Source organism: Myodes glareolus, chromosome 5 (assembly GCF_982192425.1).
Source record: "Myodes glareolus chromosome 5, mMyoGla1.1, whole genome shotgun sequence".
NCBI lineage: Eukaryota > Metazoa > Chordata > Mammalia > Rodentia > Cricetidae > Myodes > Myodes glareolus.
The window spans coordinates 34,387,332-34,404,034 of NC_142030.1; the positions used below are offsets into that span (position 1 = coordinate 34,387,332).

The 16,703-nt window shown below is 47.5% G+C and overlaps 1 protein-coding gene across 8 annotated transcripts in view; it reads right to left on the reverse strand.

Annotated features, from left to right (window-relative positions):
* The window catches only part of Wdfy4 (WDFY family member 4), a 236,893-nt gene that overhangs the window by 133,625 nt on the left and 86,565 nt on the right, over nucleotides 1-16,703 (reverse strand). For all 8 annotated transcript variants that reach the window (XM_087906241.1, XM_087906246.1, XM_087906242.1 and 5 more), the window contains 11 exons: nucleotides 16,382-16,527; nucleotides 15,206-15,317; nucleotides 14,549-14,739; nucleotides 12,688-12,840; nucleotides 11,454-11,527; nucleotides 9,594-9,755; nucleotides 8,925-9,016; nucleotides 6,669-6,768; nucleotides 3,878-4,083; nucleotides 2,635-2,804; nucleotides 548-673 (listed from right to left, as the gene is read on the reverse strand). In XM_087906241.1, coding sequence (XP_087762367.1) covers nucleotides 548-673; nucleotides 2,635-2,804; nucleotides 3,878-4,083; nucleotides 6,669-6,768; nucleotides 8,925-9,016; nucleotides 9,594-9,755; nucleotides 11,454-11,527; nucleotides 12,688-12,840; nucleotides 14,549-14,739; nucleotides 15,206-15,317; nucleotides 16,382-16,527 — 1,532 coding nt within the window. The remainder of the gene's footprint in view (nucleotides 1-547; nucleotides 674-2,634; nucleotides 2,805-3,877; nucleotides 4,084-6,668; nucleotides 6,769-8,924; nucleotides 9,017-9,593; nucleotides 9,756-11,453; nucleotides 11,528-12,687; nucleotides 12,841-14,548; nucleotides 14,740-15,205; nucleotides 15,318-16,381; nucleotides 16,528-16,703) is intronic.

Here is a 16,703-nt window from a genome sequence, read left to right on the forward strand (position 1 = left end):
CTTGAGGGTGTGCATAGAGAGAACTCGCCCTCTCCTGTTATGATAATTTCACCTACAGCCCAAGGGTGTAGCTTAGAGAGAACTCTCCCTCTACTCTTATGGTAATTCCACCTGCAAGCAAGGTTCTCGCCACAGACAAGGTTCCCAGGTCAGAGAAAGAAAGGTTCCTCTTTTCTCTGTTCAGCTGCTCTCCGACCTTGGGTGCGGCCCCCTGATTTTTCTCTTTCCTTGTTCCTGATGGGGGGCTGGTGTCTTTCTGCCCCACAGTATATATACCCGACTTATGCTTAATAAAGCTGCCATTTGCCACTTGATCCTTGGTAAATGAGCCCGGTCTCTTGTGTTTGTGTGTGTGTTTTAACCCTTTAAGATATTAATCCGTTCTCGTGGGCTTGAGTCAGGAAAGCGCGCGCCTGTTTCGAGGTTCGGGTGTTCACAGAAAAGTGCGGAGGCAACACTGGGGAGCTTCCGGAAAGAAATAAGTTGGCCCTTCCAAACTCCTTCCCCTTGAAACCTTCTGGTATATCGTGTGTGGAAAAGGTCTCACCTGGCTCATGATGGCTTTTATCATCCCCAGTAGCATCAAGGCGCCTTCTGTGCACAGCCCCACCTGGAGGACTTCTTGCTGGTGATATTTCTGTAGAAGCCACTGAAGCATTGAATCCAAACTCTCCTGGTAGAGGAGGAAGAATCATAAGGCTGCCTACTAAGGTGGCAAGTTTTATCACAGTGCATTGCATTTCCCAGGGGTCCCCAGTAGGAAAAACATAAGAGGACAGAAACAGGGTAGTTCATGAGCCCTTATGAAACCTTCATAGAAACGCACAACTCTAGGGGTGCTACATCTCCCAGCAACTTGCAACAAGTTGAGCTCTTCAGGGCTCAGGTGTAGAACAGGGAGCAGCACGTGTCTGGAATGCTCACAGCCCTGGGCTCTAATCTCAAAAATACTCAATGTCCCAACCAAGTACAGTGGGCATGATAAATGAACTTATAGAAGACAAGAAGGATGCCAAGGTTCAGGGAAAGGGCAGAGAGGAATCAGGGCGTAGACTCGGGAGGCCTGCCACTGCCCTTTTAATAGCTCAGACAAGCTACTCAGCCTCTTGGCGGTTCAATTTCCTTCTCTATGAAATGAAAGCTCACATTATCTACTCCCACGGGATTGTTTAAATATCAAGTGAAATAGAATATGTAAAGTGTCTCTTCCGGGTCTTAGACCCTTAGATGTTTGCTTCCCATAATACAGAGAGAAATGAAAGTGCTGGGTCTCATTAAACTTAACACAGTATATTCAGAACCTTGTGCTGAAGTGATAGACATACTATTTGTGTCTATCAGATGTAGATTCAAGTCACAAAATATGGGATTAGGTAATGGGCTGAATGTCTTAGCCATGTCTTTTCCCATTCCAATTCAGTTCAGAACAACACAACTAAAGGCTAAGAAGTGATTACCAGCCCTGCTGTTCATCAAGCAGCTGGGAAGATGAGCCAAAGGTCACGTCTGTCCCCTGCTTTCTCTGGGTTTGGGGAGGCAGCACCCCTAATGTAAGGTCAATGCTACATAAGATACAATGGGGCACAAGGAGGACTCGTCTAGAGGTGTCAGCAGAAGTGGCAGGTGACAGGGAGAAAGGAGCAAGGGCACAACAGGTAGACAGATGACAGGTGAGCACAGAACATCTGTCTTGTAGACATGACCCAGCAGAGTGACAGTAGAAAGAGCAGGTAAGTTGAAGCCAGGTGGAAAGGCTAGCCAAGTTATCAATCTGAAAGAGTCCTAGTGCTGGCTGGGGTCTACATCCAACCTCTTAGGTATAAAAGCCCAAAAAAGCTCGAACCAAATATCAGTAAGAGTGGATGGATGGTGAGATGATGCAGTGGGTGTGGGCTCCTCTTTGGGGAAATTTAGTAAAGGAATTCGTAAACCTGGGAAATGGAGCAGGAGTAAGCCGAAGATATGAATTAAAGAGCAACTTCTGGTCTAAGCAGGACATAGTTGAACTTGCTTATGGTCTATGGGGGAAGAGTCAATGAAAAAGGAAAAACTAAATGGAGGAGAAGAAAAATGCTATATAGGGTGAGTCACTAGAGACCACCAAAAAACAAAAACTTCGTTTCCTAGTGACACTGGAGTGGGAGCATCTGTGATAAACAGAGCTGAGACCTAAGGTGGGGCACTGGGGCATGCCCAGTCTAGAGTCCTGTAATTTCCCTAGCCATGTCCAGGAAGAGAAAGATTAGATTAATCACATCAGGTATTATAAGAGAGATGATGGGAGCCAAGAAAGTCACTAGTAAAATAGGGGGCATGAAAATCATACACTGCGTGGTAGTGGTGCACACCTTTAATCCCAGCATTCATGAGGCAGAGGCAGATGATCTCTGTGAGTTCAAGACCAACCTGGTCTATAAAACAAGTTCCAGAGCAACCAGGGCTGTTACATAGAGAAACCCTGTCACAAACCAAAAAAAAAAAAAAAAAAAAGTCTCTAAAGCTAATAAGAGGGAATCTGAAAGCTAACTAGGGGGGTGCAAGGAATGAAAAATGTCAGACATAGTTCCAATAGGAAGAAGTAGAGGGGTAGAGAATCTTAGGGAAGAGCCATAATCATACAGAATCAGAACATACTCTGGGTCCATCAGTCAGCTCTGTGAGTGGTGTCTGGAGGAAGAAGGAGGACACAATGAGGTACACTTCTGGAATAAGAACATGGTAGGCCAGAAAGTCATTCAAGACTTGGAACCCAGGAAGCAGGCAGGGGCTCTGGTCAGGCACTGCAGGGCGGCTCTTCAGGTTGTCTGTTGATCAGGTAGGGGAGGCATAAGAGTCAGATAAGAACAGATACTGCTACAGAGTCAACGCACACACACTGGCCACCTCACAGAAGCACTGTGACAAAACATGCTTCATGTACAAGAGCACAGGAAAATGCTTCATGATCATTTCTTGCCAGTTCTTAACATGCTCATTCCTCCACTCATCCACCTACCCGTTCATCTATCCATCCATCTATCTTTCATACACATGCTCATCCCTTCATTCATCTACCTACCCATTCATCTATCCATCCACTCTCTCATACACATGTTCATCCCTTCATTCATCCATCTACCCATTCATCTAGCCAACCATCCACTCATAATACATATGTTCATCCCTTCATTCATCCATCTACCCACCCATCCACTCTTTCATACACATGTTCATCCCTCCATTCATTAATCTACCCATCCATCTGTCCATTCACACTCTTTCATATACATGTTCATCCCTTCATTCATGCATCTACCCATTCATCTACACATCCACCCATTCACTCATACACCTATTCATTCATCAAAAACAGTTACTAAATTCCAACTTTGCAGAAAGAAACAAGGCAGCTCTGTACTGGGCAGAAGAGCTATTATTACACTTCAAAAAAATGTACAGATTCCAGGTACATATGCAGCAGACAGTATAATGGGAAGAAGAGGCATCAAGCCATTCATATAAATTGGTATGTGCTTATGAATTGTGATGGGCATCAGAGAGATATTATATAGAAGCAGAGAGATGTTATCCATTCTCCTAACTCATGTTTGTCCACTCCTGTACTGAGGGAAGTGGCATTGAGCTGGGGCATGAAGGCCAAATTTGCATCCACCAGCAGAGGCATCCAGGAATGCACCCAGTGTGTAAACAGACAAGGCGATCTGAGGAGCAGACGGTAGCTTGCAGGAGCTACTAAGCATGAGGCCCTGGAAAGATTCAGCAAAGGTAGTCTAAGGACGCAGGCCTTGGACAGGGCCGTAGGGTGAAGCAGGGCTTGATCTTCGCTCATATCCAGGACAAAATGGAGATGGCTTCCTGGAGGCAGCCACACACTCACCCATCACGATGTCCACACCCTCCATGCTGCACTCCACCCAGCATCCGGCAGACAGGCCATCTCTAAATCGCCCACGGAGAGAAGGGCTCGACAGAAAGTACAGCAGCAGCTTCAATGCCAGCGTGGTGGTGCTGGGATGCAGATGACCCTGGAGGAGCAGCAGGAACCAGTCGGGTCCCAGGTTCAGAAACACCTGTTCCTTTGTCCTAAAGAGGCAATAAATTACAAGAGGTCATCTCTCATTCCATGAACAAGAAGCTTGCTCTGAAAGACAAATGTGGCCTCACAAGTCACCCCACATAGGGAAGTAAGGCAATGCTTCACCATTGCATATGAAATATGGGTTATATTTTGAAGGAATATGATGAAAGGTTGGCATGGTCGTTGCACCACACATTTGTCCTTTAACAGTGCGATGCAAGCAGCCAGAGCTTCTCAGGGCAACTGGGAACTAAGTACAGACCTGAAGACGAATGTGCTCCTTGCAGCCCTACTCACTGTTGTTCATGGTCTCCCATCTCGCTTCATTACCAACAGCATAGCAATCTAAACACACTTTTATTTACGTCTGTCTCCAGTCAAAGCTGATCTTGATGTCCAGTGGTTAGCTGTGATGAACTGTCACTTTCAAACATGGGCTTTAAAACGCTGTGCTTAGATCTGCTAGAGGGAACTGGATGGCAGGGAGGTCAGAAGCCTGTCTAGACATGACAATAGAGAGCTAAAGCCCTAGCCATTTGACTTATAGAGAGATCTGTCTGTGCAGGGCAGGTTCTCAGCATCAGCTGCACAGTAGGCATGCTGAGGGGACGGCTGGTGGTTACCAACATGAGCTAATAGTGGGTGAGAGATGAAAAAACTGCTTCTCTTTGTATTTTGTATTGCCTTTGCTGCTTTCTAACTGGATGGCTTTGATGGGGCTCTTAGTGTGCTCTGCATTTCATCCAATGACGATACAGAAGATAGCGATGACCGTGATGGTACCATAGATGATGATGGTGATGATGTAATGGTGGGAACCATGATGATGCTAGCAATGATAGTCGTGGTGGGGAAGGCAATGGTGGTAGGGGAAGTGGTGGCGAAGACAGCGATGAGAATTAGCTTCTAGACTCTTCATGATATCTTAGGTACCCTTCTCAGAATCACCTGGTAATTCACTTTATCCTCACCCTGTCCCTCTGTGAAAACTGCCATTTTCACTCTCACAATGAGTAGAAGGAGACACACAAAGCTCATGGAACCTCCTCAGGGCCTTGGGGAAAGAGTCAAAACTCCAGTCAAGTTTTCAGATGTGTGAGAACTACACAAGACAGAGTCTCTTCCAAAGAGAAGAGGAAGGGACAGGAAGGGAAAGGGCTGGACTCACTCGCCACGAAGACACTTTCCAGATTGTGTTCTGATTCTAGGAATGTATAGATTTATAAACTGAGAGATTGGCTTTAGTGTGTATGTGTGTGTGCACATGAATTTGTGTCATGTGTGCATGTATGCATATGTGGTATGTGTACATGTGTGCTGTATGCATGTGTATATACATGTGTATATGTTGCATGCATGTGTGTATGCATGTGTGTGCTGTATGCACATGTGTGTGTTTAATGCATGTGTGCATACATATGTATTGTATGAAGGTGTATGCACGTGTATAGATGTGTATGCTACATGCATGTGTGTTGAATGCATGTGTGTACATGTGTGGTGTATGCATGCATGTTTGGTTATGAATGTGTGTATGTGTGTCATTGTATGTATGCATGTGTGTTATATGCATGTGTGTGGTGTGTTTATGTGTGTGCATGCATGTGTGAAGACTACAGGTTGATGTGAGAATCTTCCTCTATCATGCTCCAACTTATTTTTGGTACCAGGGTCTCTCACTGGACTAACTAACTGGCCAGTGACTTCCTGTGATCCATGTGCCTCCACCACGTTCCCCAACACTGGAGCTATGGACACACCACATGCAACTGCTTGTGAGAGTCAAGGATCCAAACTCAGGTTTCCATACTTACAAAGCAAGTGATTTACCCACTAAGTCACCTCTCCAGTCCCAAACTGGAAGTTATTAGCCACTATTTGCAGTTTCTGTGCTGGGGTGTTCCTCTCCACAACATCACCAAATACACCTACTGACTCATAAACTCAAAGAGAGAGCAAAACCATGGAATGACTGATTTAAGGCTGCATCCTACGAACCAGGAATAGTATACAGTATACAGTATTCTGGTATACAGTAGGTACTCAACAAATAGTTGCTAAGAGAATGACTACAGAGTCTCGGGCAGGCAAAGGAAAAGTAAAGTACTCAGTCTTGTGGTTAAACATTATTCTGACAGTTAATTGAAGGCAGATATTTCTTTTTATCCAAGTTGGAAGAACTAACTAAACTGCTAAGTGAACATCATAAGAATTTGGCAAACCTTCTCTCTGATAGATGTTATTTAGGCTAACCATTTCTCTGTTCTGTTGTCTGCCAAGCATAAGACATCAAAGACAGCAGTTGTTACAACTGCCAAAGCAATAGCCATTATAGGATACAATGGTGACAAAAGGATTTATTGAAATGATTTCAAATCAGTTTCTAGTTCTCTGTGCCCATGAAACATTGCATCAGTACATCTCAGGGCAAGGTCTGGTTTATTGGGTGGAGAGAATATTATTTTCATTCTGACTAGTGAGGACACAGTGCAGCAAACAGGCTCGGAGATGCTTTTCATTAAGAAAAGGTTTTAACACCCTACCCTGCGTGAGGCAACCCCAAGCCAAATCACTCTTCCCGGGTACTCACTCAGAGGACAGATGAAGTTGGGGGGAAGATATTACACCAAACAGCATCTCCAGCAACTGATTTCTAAGCCAGATTGCCTTTCCAGATGTTTGGCTTCCAGCTAAAGAAGAAAAAAAAAAAGAAAATTCAGATTTGAGAGCAAACAGATGTAAAGAGACATAATATTTGCTACAGCAAGCAATTGTATTCATCAAATACATAGTTTACTTAGAAATTGGGCACAGATAGGGCTCAAAATCTGGCACTGAATTCTAGACTTCCATGTGACACTTGAAAACAGTTTTGGAATATGTTGTTCTGTTTCCCTTTACTTGGAGGTAGATTCAATGTTGTTTACTTGTGGGGAAAAATCTTTAAGATGAAAAGGTCAAAAATACCTTTCAGCAAGAAGCAGCCTGACTCTTCAAGCATCAGAAAAGCTCTAAAGGACAAGCTAATGACATTTAACAAGGATTTAAATCGAAGACTCATAACAGTCATGGCCATGCCCATCTTTAATCCCAGCACTAGAGAGGCATAGGCGGTAGATCTCTGTGAGTCCACGGCAGCCTGGTCTAGCTAGGGAGTTCCAGACCAATCAGAGCTATGCTACACAGTGAGACCCTCTCTCAAAAAATAAGGGTGGGATGGGTTAAAAATCTCAGCATGAAATCCATGTGAGAAAGAAGGCTGGCCAACTATGTCACTCTTGACCCCCTATCCATTCACTCATTCTCTTGGCTATTGCTTGGTGACAAGTTCAAGGAGCACACACCATACAGCAGAGGCTGGGAGAAGAGTCATAGTTATATTTGATTCTCGACCCATCTGTTATTAAAGTCCTAACCTCTTGACCTTTTGGTTCTGTCATCTGAGAGATGGGAACAGTCATTTCTGTGTCTGAGGCTTGGCCTAAGAAGAGACAAAGCTAAACAACCCTGCCCAGAGAGCACTCTGTGACGGTGAGGCTGTTTTAGATCTGCCCTATCCAACGCAGTGGCTGCTGGCTTTATGTGGTGACTATGCATTCAGAATGTGTCCAATGTGAAGATCCAAAATTCCAATTTTAACCATTTCAATTTTATTGTTGTGTTATTGTGTATGTGGTGTATGTGTGTGTGTGTGTGTGTGTGCGCGCGCATGAACACACAAAAGCATGTGTGCACATGTGGATAGAGGCCAGAGGTCAATGTCAGAATAATCTTTCTCTATTGTTCTCCACATTATTTGTAGAGACAGGGTTTCTCACTAAATCTGGAGCTCACAGATTCTGCTAGACTAGCTGATCCAAGAACCCTAGTGATCACCCTGTCTCTGCCTCCCCAGCACTGGGGTTATAGATACATGCAGGTGTGCCTGGCTTTTCATACGGATGTTGGAGGTCCAAGTTCAGGTTCTTGTGCTTGTGTGGTAAGCACTTTACCAACTGAGCCATCTCTCCAGCTCCTAATAAGTTAAAGTTTACATTTAAATGGCCCCACCTTGAACGGTGCAGATCCAAAGGGCCCAGGGCAAAGTGGCTGTAGTTGCTACTCTGTGTCTCCCTAGCAGAGCCATACTGAGTAAGACAGGACAATTGTTATGCATAGGTAAAAAAATGGCTCAAAAATCACATCAAAAGCTGGGCAGTGGTGGTACACACCTTTAGTCAGGAGGCAGAGTCAGGTGGATCTCTGTAAGTTTGAGGCTAGCCTGAGCTGCGAGTGAGTTCCAGGACAGCCATGTCTACACAGAAAAACCCTGTCTCAGAAAACAAAAAACATCACAGACTATACATTGTAAGACGCCCTTGGACTTCAGAAATAAAGCCTGTGGGACTGGAAGTGACCAGTCTATCAGAGAAGGTGGGGGGTGGGGCGGGCAGAGGGTGGCATTCCAGGAGAGACAGCACACCCCCAGTATGAACATAGGTTGTCCTCTATACAAAGCTATCTGTAATGCGTCAGAGGGCTAGACTGAGGCTCACTGGGAAACTGGGGGACCATGAGTTTCACCAGGAAAGGAGCCTGAGACTAGCATATAAAGGTTGCCTAGACAGGGAACTGTGCTGTGGGCCTTGGAAACCAGGGCAGGGTTTGAGGCAGGAATATATGACTTGTTGGATTGTGTAATTGGAATTATTAAATGTAGCTTCCTCAGCCGCTGTTTCGCCATCATAGCTGTGGGTGTTTCCCCTTCCTTCCCACAGATCATTTTCATGCAAGGTGGTCCCCAGTGTGTGCTTCGGGTGCCCTGAGGGTCATCTGATGTTTTGCCATCTGAAGAAGGGGCTCTCACCAGGTACGGAGGGGTCCTGGGCTCCATCCAGGCAGTTCTGCCTCTCATTCACTGACGAAGGTTTGAGGGTGTATATGACAAACAGCCCGACCCTGTGTGCAGCAAGAGAAGGACACACTTAGGCTGTCAGCTGCTCAGCTGTGCTGGCTGCGTTTGTGTTCAGTGCTCTCTACGGGATCCACTCGAGTGGGGCTTCTGGTGAAAGTCTGAGGGAAATGGGAGTTTGCTGTGATCGGCACAGGGTTTCTAGAGACTTCTAAATCTCTAAATCTATCAGGGTGGGTCAAAGAAGTTAACTCTGGTTCTTCCGGGCCAACTTTTCCAAGAGGAGTGAAGAAGAAAGGATGGGGTGTGGAACCATCTGACCATCCTGAGGGAACTCAGAGGAGGCAGACACAAGGGGCCATTGCTGCTAAGGGTGACTGTGGGAACGGACGATCTTGAGTCCTTGGGGGTGGGTGGGTGACTACTTGAGGCTGGGAAATCAGCCTCTTCCACCCTGAATCAAGCAAATCCACTCTTGTCCCAATGTTTCTCCCCGGCTACAGGTCTCTACAAAGGCCTAGGTTTTGTAAAGTACGGGGGCTGGGGGCAGGCATATTCCCGTGTAAAACAATTCCAGGCTCTTCCACCTGTACTGCCACCACTCCCAGGACCTTGTTCAAGTACCTGAGTAAGTCCCGGATGTTAAAGTGGCCCTTCAGTTGACAGCCCAGAATGGCGATGATGGTGGAGACCTTGGACAGGGCCAGGCTCGGTTCATTGAAGAGGAATATGAGTTTGGGTACCAGCTGTGCCTGGTGGGCTACTTCAGCATTCCTGGGTCCTTCCCTGGTGAGCCCGGGAGAGAGGCAGTAAAAGCTTTGGCCGGAATGAACCAAATTCTCTCTGTTTCTGCTAAAAAGGTTTTCCAAGCTAGGCTTGTTCCATGGCCCTCTGACTCCTGGCAACTAGTCAAGATGCTGGAAGACGCCCATCAGGTCTGTGTCTGCCAAGTGTCGGAGTTGCTGGGGCAGGTGCTGATTGTCCCTTCCCATCCTGGGAAACCGCCTTTAAAGACAGCCCCAATTACTGACTTGAATTCTGAGCCTCTGGGAGAGCTAATGCCGGCCTCAGAAAACCCAGAACAAAGACAACAGACACACATGTGACCCAAGGGCACTTCCCAACAAGCAGCAGAAGCAGCAGCGACCTGCAGAGCCCGTCTGCATGCCTGATCTTCCTGCCCACCCTAAACCACAAAGTGGAGGAGCCAGAGGAGAGAGATGGAATTCAAGTGCCCACACCCCTCCTCAGGATAATCACGATCTTATTTCCAGTAAATTCTACTCTAAAGACAAGAGCCACAGGGGCAATGTCTGTTACTTAGACAACAGGTACAGAAAGTAGAGAATGTGGAGGGCGGGGAGGTGGATGTGTGTGGGGGGGGAGTGCTCCTTTGGCCCCTTCTTGTTGACATTAGCATCTTCAGTTCTGCAGAGTTCTGCATCCCAGACACAAATGGGACAGCGAGTACAGAACTGTGTGACAGGAAAGACCCCAAACCTTCCACCCAAAAGCTGGGTCTCCCTAGGCAGAGAGTCAGTCACGGGAGTTTGGATGAAAACTTTATTTATGAACACACTCATAAGAAGGACGATATTAATGGTTACTAGGTAGCAGGCAGAGGGATAGCCCACAACTCTGCTGCCCCTTTCTCCCTCCACAGCCCTTATGTGTTTGCTGTAAGCCTCTTCAGCCTAATACTACTACTCTTCAGCCTCTGGAAAGGCAAAGCCATGCTCTTAGGCTGGCCATGGGACCGCGGTGCCCCATCGAGACTAAGTCCTGCCCCAGGACTATGGAGTAAAGCCCATGGAGGGTGCCCAGCGAAGAGAAAGATCCAAGGAGGTGACCCACAGCCACTTGGCTGCCACAGAAGAACGCCTGCCCAAGTGAAGCAGTGCACACTGAACCAAGGTCGAGAGGGGAGAGGGAGGTACTTAAGTGGTGCCCTAGCATCCTTCAGGCTATGCGCCCTCCACTTAACAGATGCTATTGAACTTCTTGACTATTTCCTCCAGCCCCTCCGTTTCCAGCCCCTTCCTCCCTGCATTCTGTCTTCCTCAACAATTCTGGGGTTTCATTTCTGCCACTGGAACCTCCAAGTGGCTGTTTCAAAGTGACTTGGAGAGGTCAATTAGAGAAACAATGGAAAGAGAGCAGCTCAAGGCCCAGAGCAGCTATATCTTCTGCAGGCCATCTCACCACTAGCTGAGCCCTAACAGGCCAACTCAGGGCTAGTCCTTAAGGCTGTAGACCTCTATTCCCCAGCACGTGTCCTCCAGAGGTCTTTTGTCAGAGGAGAAAGAGCTTCCCATTGCTCCGCAGGGCAAGGTGAGGACCCAGCATACTGGGAGGTTGCAGACATACAGATGCCAGACCACTGGTTGTTGTGTCCCCTTAGCCCCTACTATTTGTTTGGAGACAAAGTCCCAACACAATGAAAGACATTCATTCGAACCCCAGGGCTACTGAAACCCAGCCAACCTTGGTGACTGAAGGATCTCCAGGAGGTGGGAAAAGAGAGCAAGCTCCAGGTTATCTGCAGTGTTTGTCCAGAGCTGGAAGACAGAACAGTCATCTGTTAAGACCAAAGCATGGGTGTAGCAGGGTCTGCTGAGTCTGAGACTGGGATCGCCGATAGGTTTACCGCTCTGGAGTCAGGTTAATACCCTGACACTGAGCAGGCACGGAGGCCATGCCTAAGGGGAATCCCAAGCATCTCTCCCATCGCCTAGTGCCTCACTGTGGGTCTGGATTCTCATCAAGGACATCTCCAACAACCACCTCTCCCAGGATTGCTCACACGCTGAATGTCTGCAAATATGCCCTCTATTGACAAAGCCTTTTCCCGGCGAACTCTGCAAACATGGCCCAGGATTCCTGATCCCTAAATTATAACCGGCTTTCATTCCTCAGAAACCTCGTGTCTGACTCTCTGTGGTACTGGGCAGGTGTGGTCAGGGGGGCACCAAAGAATCTTCTTGTTCTTTCTGGTAGTGAAGAAAGCCTGGGTCTTGGGCATTATGGCATCTTCAGGATATAGACAGCACCTGGGTGCCATGGACACTCAGTAAATGTTGCTTGGTATAGATTGATCCATCCAGAGGTCTGTTGATCCTTCCATTTGTCCTCAGAGTCTCTAAATGCACCTCTCACGTCATTCTTTAAAAGAATACTTGGAACAGCAAAGCACCACGCAAAGCGACCAGGATATTATCATTAATCTTCATATTAGATTGTGCTTCAAGGCTTTAAAAGTCTTTCCAATACACTATCAGATGTAACCCTTATGACAGTTTGCAAGGAAGAAATGATAATCTTGGTTTCCTAAATACCCATAATGGATCAGGGAATAAAGATACCTGCTTGGGATCCCAGCACTAGATGGGCTGAGGCAGGAAGATCATAGGTTCAACGCCAGGCTGGGTTACATACCAAGACTTTATCTCAAAAGAAAAATAACAAGATCAGAGTAATCAAGAAGCATCCCAAGGCCAAGTGCACATTCGTCAGAGATACCAGGCTAAACTATAAACTCAGGTCTGTGAGCTCGAAAGCTGTTATGATTTTTCCCAGCTACTATCAATATGATTGTGAAAGAAGGTGAGATGCCAGACTTTCTTACTGTGTTTTACTCTCATACACACACACACACACACACACACACACACACACACACACACACCCCTGAGGACCCACGCATCAGTCTCCTGTTTACCTCAAAATTGCAGAGCACATGCTGGAAGACACACGTGTTAGTGACAGCAGACGGTCGGAAGCCCAGCTCTGCGGTGCCAGCCACTGAGAGGATCAGCTGGAAGATGCGGTGGTTTAGGAAGGCTGTCTTCTTCCTCAGGAGAAAGGCTAAGATCTGGAAAGGAGAGACGCACCATGGGATTCCTGGGTGAGTCGCTGGACCTTGTTCTCCCATCACCGTTAGTTCCCGCAGCACCCCTGCTCCAGACCACACCCCTCTCTCTGGAACGGCCTTCCTTCATTCCATATTCACAAGACTCACCTGCACCAAGTTCTGTGGCCCCTTCCCTTTCTATGCCCGTCTTACTGGGCTTTGGAGATGTGACCTCTCACAGGGACCTCTGCTTCCCCCTCATTGCCACCCCTCATGCACCATGCCTTTCCTAATCTCTCACTGGATCTGTGCATTCGTCACCATGGGCTCTCATGGGTGCTGCATCATCAGGAAGCCAGCACATGTCCACATCTGATCACACAGCCTTGCTCAGGCTGCAGCCCCTGGCTGTGTCCTGCTATTATGTCGGAAGGTAAGCAAGGCATAGCATCTACTCCAGGAGGGAGACAACAAGGCCCTTGTTTCTAAAAATGCATTGTAGAGCTAAGGAAGAGGCTTCCCTTGTGTCCTCAAGAGCTTGACGACATAAAAATCAGGCTACCCGGCCACCTGCTAACATCTAAGCTAGCACCTATCCCTTCAGAACTCAGATCACTGTACACAATTCAGTCTCCAACTTCCGGTTCTGACACAGTTCACTCTCTGTCCCTGTTCCCCCAAGACATCCCCATTGCTCTTACAACATGCCTTCTGAAAACGCTGCTCATGGTCAGCAAATATATGACATTTCTCACTCTGTTCTGGTCTCTTTTTTTTTTGACACATCTTCAATCTGACATCCTTTCTCCCAAAAAAATGACCTCACTGTGCTTCCTTCTCAAAGTCACCATTCAACCCAGCTGGGGATAACTGGCGAGAAAGATCTGCATCAAACCTTCTCAATTGCAGAGTCATGACAACGACATGAACATGTCAGCAGCAACTCTTCTGAGTGGGCACTCTTCTAAGTTCCCCATGTATGTCCATAGGCACAGTCATCCCCATCTCCATATCTGCTAGTAGTCCTGTTACAGACAACCCCATCTCTACATCTGCTAGTAGTCCTGTTATAACCATCCCCATCTCTGTATCTGCTAGTAGTCCTGTTACAGTCATCCACATCTCTATATCTTCTAGTAGTCCTGTTTTACACATGAGAGAATAGCTCCACAAGGAGATTAAGAACTAAAAGCAGAAAATATTTTCTGAGCCCTGACTCTTGGTCAGGCTTAATCAGAGTCCTTCATTTGTATGAGATCCTTCAATCCTCACTATAAGGCAAGAGGCAGGAGGGATGACATGGATTTTATAGGTGGGGAAACTGAGCCATAGGTAAATTGTTTTTCAAGGTTAAACAGCAAGTTAGAAAATGGGGCAGGAATGCAAACCAGTCCAGGTCTATAATCTGGACTCAGCCAGTGTGAGAGAGGCAGAATGAGGCGTCCTAGGAGATTCTGGAATCATCGAGGAGAATGCTACTTAGCAGACAGGGGAGCAAACTGGCCCAGACAAAGCTCCTTGCAGCTGACTGTCACCTCGGCACTTCTGTCAATGAACGGCTGGGCAATCTATTGGTTTGGGTGACCAAGGTCATGAGAGACGCAAGACTTGCTGGGATTCTCTTTCCCAGAAGTCACTCCAGACCCGCTGTAATGCTCATCCGGGGGGTTGACACCTCTTTGGGAAGCTGCAGAGCCAGATGCTGGGCCAGCTGCCAGGGCGGGATTACCTGGTACCCACAGATGTGCTGCATCAGGTAGTCACACATGGCGTTACTGGTCAGAACCGAGTGTAGGACTTTCACGGCTGCATACATGGTGTGATCATCTGTTGCCAGGGAGATGAGGCCCAAGAGGATGGCAGGTCCTCCAATGTAGTCCAGGCTGCTGGCAGCAGGGCTGGAGTGGAACACCCTCACCCCTGAGGGAGCCGAAAAGAACATGTCATCAGTATGTTATAGCAATACTAACTGCAGCAACCCCTGGCAGCCGCCTGTGTCTCTCTCTGCCCACGTACAGGAAGAAAGGGCCCACGGACTGGGAGAGGCTGGGAAGAGAGATTGGAACTCCAGAACTCTTGGCAACATGTCTGTTACTTTCACTCAAATATAGCCACGGCTCCTGCTCACAGGCCACACTGTGCTCCAGAGCAAGGGTCCTGTGGTCCAGGGGTACCAGTGGGGGGCGGGGGGATTAGTTGAGCTCGTCAGTCGGGAAGCAGCAAGCTGAGCTGAGTTTCACCCTTTGGCCACTCTCTGGCTACACTTGTTCTCAACTCTGGCCCTCCTCACAAGACCTCCCCAGGACACTCCATCTTGTCTCCCACCCCCAGAGTTCTAGCATGCATAAGCCCTCCTTCCCGAAGTAGAGTCTATTGCTTGACCTACCTAATTGGCCCACGGCAACAGCACCGAGAGTCCGAAGAGAGCCTGAGAGGTGTCCAGCACAGTTTCTCAGCAAGAACACAGGTGTGGCATTGTCACGGGAAGCAATATTCATCTAGAGGAAGTGACAACAGTCAGTGCCACAAAACCCCTGAGAGGGAAGGGTTCAAGAGACCTAGAGGATAGACACGCCAAGGCCCAAGGCTGGTGACATGTGTGACAATTAGTGGAGGGTTAGTCATTATTGGGGGCTGAAGCTAAAGTGTGGGATCACTGTTCCATTTCTCATTTGTGGAGCAATAGCAAGTGAGTTAGCTATAAGCACATAATCTGTATACCCTGTCTTCTCACAAAGAGGAGGCCCTGGGTAGGAAGAACCCAGGACAACAGCGAAACAGCACTACCAAGGCCTTATCAAGCTGGGTGGCGGTGGTGGCACACTCCTTTAATCCCAGCACTCTGGAGGCAGAGACAGGCTGGTCTCTTTGGTTCAAGGCCAGCCTGGTCTATAGAGTGAGTTCCAGGATACCCAAGGCTGCACAGAGAAACCCTGTCAAGAACAAAGACTTTCTCAGCCCAGGCTCTGCAAAGCCCTGTTTCTACTACCGATTCCAGAGGCCCAGGAGAGGAATTCTGCCTTCCGTAATCAGGATATGCAAGAAGATACAACTTTGGTGCCTGCCAGGGTCTCGATCCTGACCCCTGGGGCCCTCTGCCCATTTGAGTGAAGAGAATATAAACCAACCTACCAATAGTCCTCAGCACCGAACACAAAAGAGATATTTCTTCAGGGATTGGGAAATGGTGAGGCACATAGCATCTTTCTTTACACATGCATTTGCTTGTTCTGTAAGGTCACTAGTGTTCAAAGCAAAGATCAGTGGTAGGGTTTACAAAATCAAAACGATATTGAAAGAGTTCTGAGTCCTTCACCAGGAAGGGCACACATATTCCTCTTTAAGCAATTTTAAAAAGGCTTAGTCCTGGTGGGGGAGCTGGCTAAGGTAGTGGTGTCCTGGTGGTGTCCTAGCAAATGGGGCGAGAAGTATGGTGTGTGCCTGTCTGTCCGTCCACAAATGGACAAGCACAGGATTGTTACTGAAGCCCTGGAAGCCAACGAAAGCCACACAGTGAAGTTTGCAGTGGGAAAGAGGGAGGCAGGGACGTGGGACGCTGTACCTCCTTGGCGATTAGGCGGCTGTCTACCTCGTTGTAGGTGTTTCTGATGTTCATTATGCTGGTGATAGAAGAGCTGGACACATGAAGGCCAAAGGAAACCCTTTCCTCCGCAATGAGGGGTGTGGCTTCGCCATCCGGGCCTTCTCCTAGGACAGCGTATCTTTAGTCAATTCTAGCCTCCCTTTACAGGGAAAGAAGCTGACCCTCTGACCATTAAATGCCCTCTGTCATACATTAAAGCGGTCACTGGGTGGGTGTCTGCATGTTGCTACATTTTGTATATCTGTGTGTCAAAAGTTTTACTCCAGCTGTGCTTCTCTGG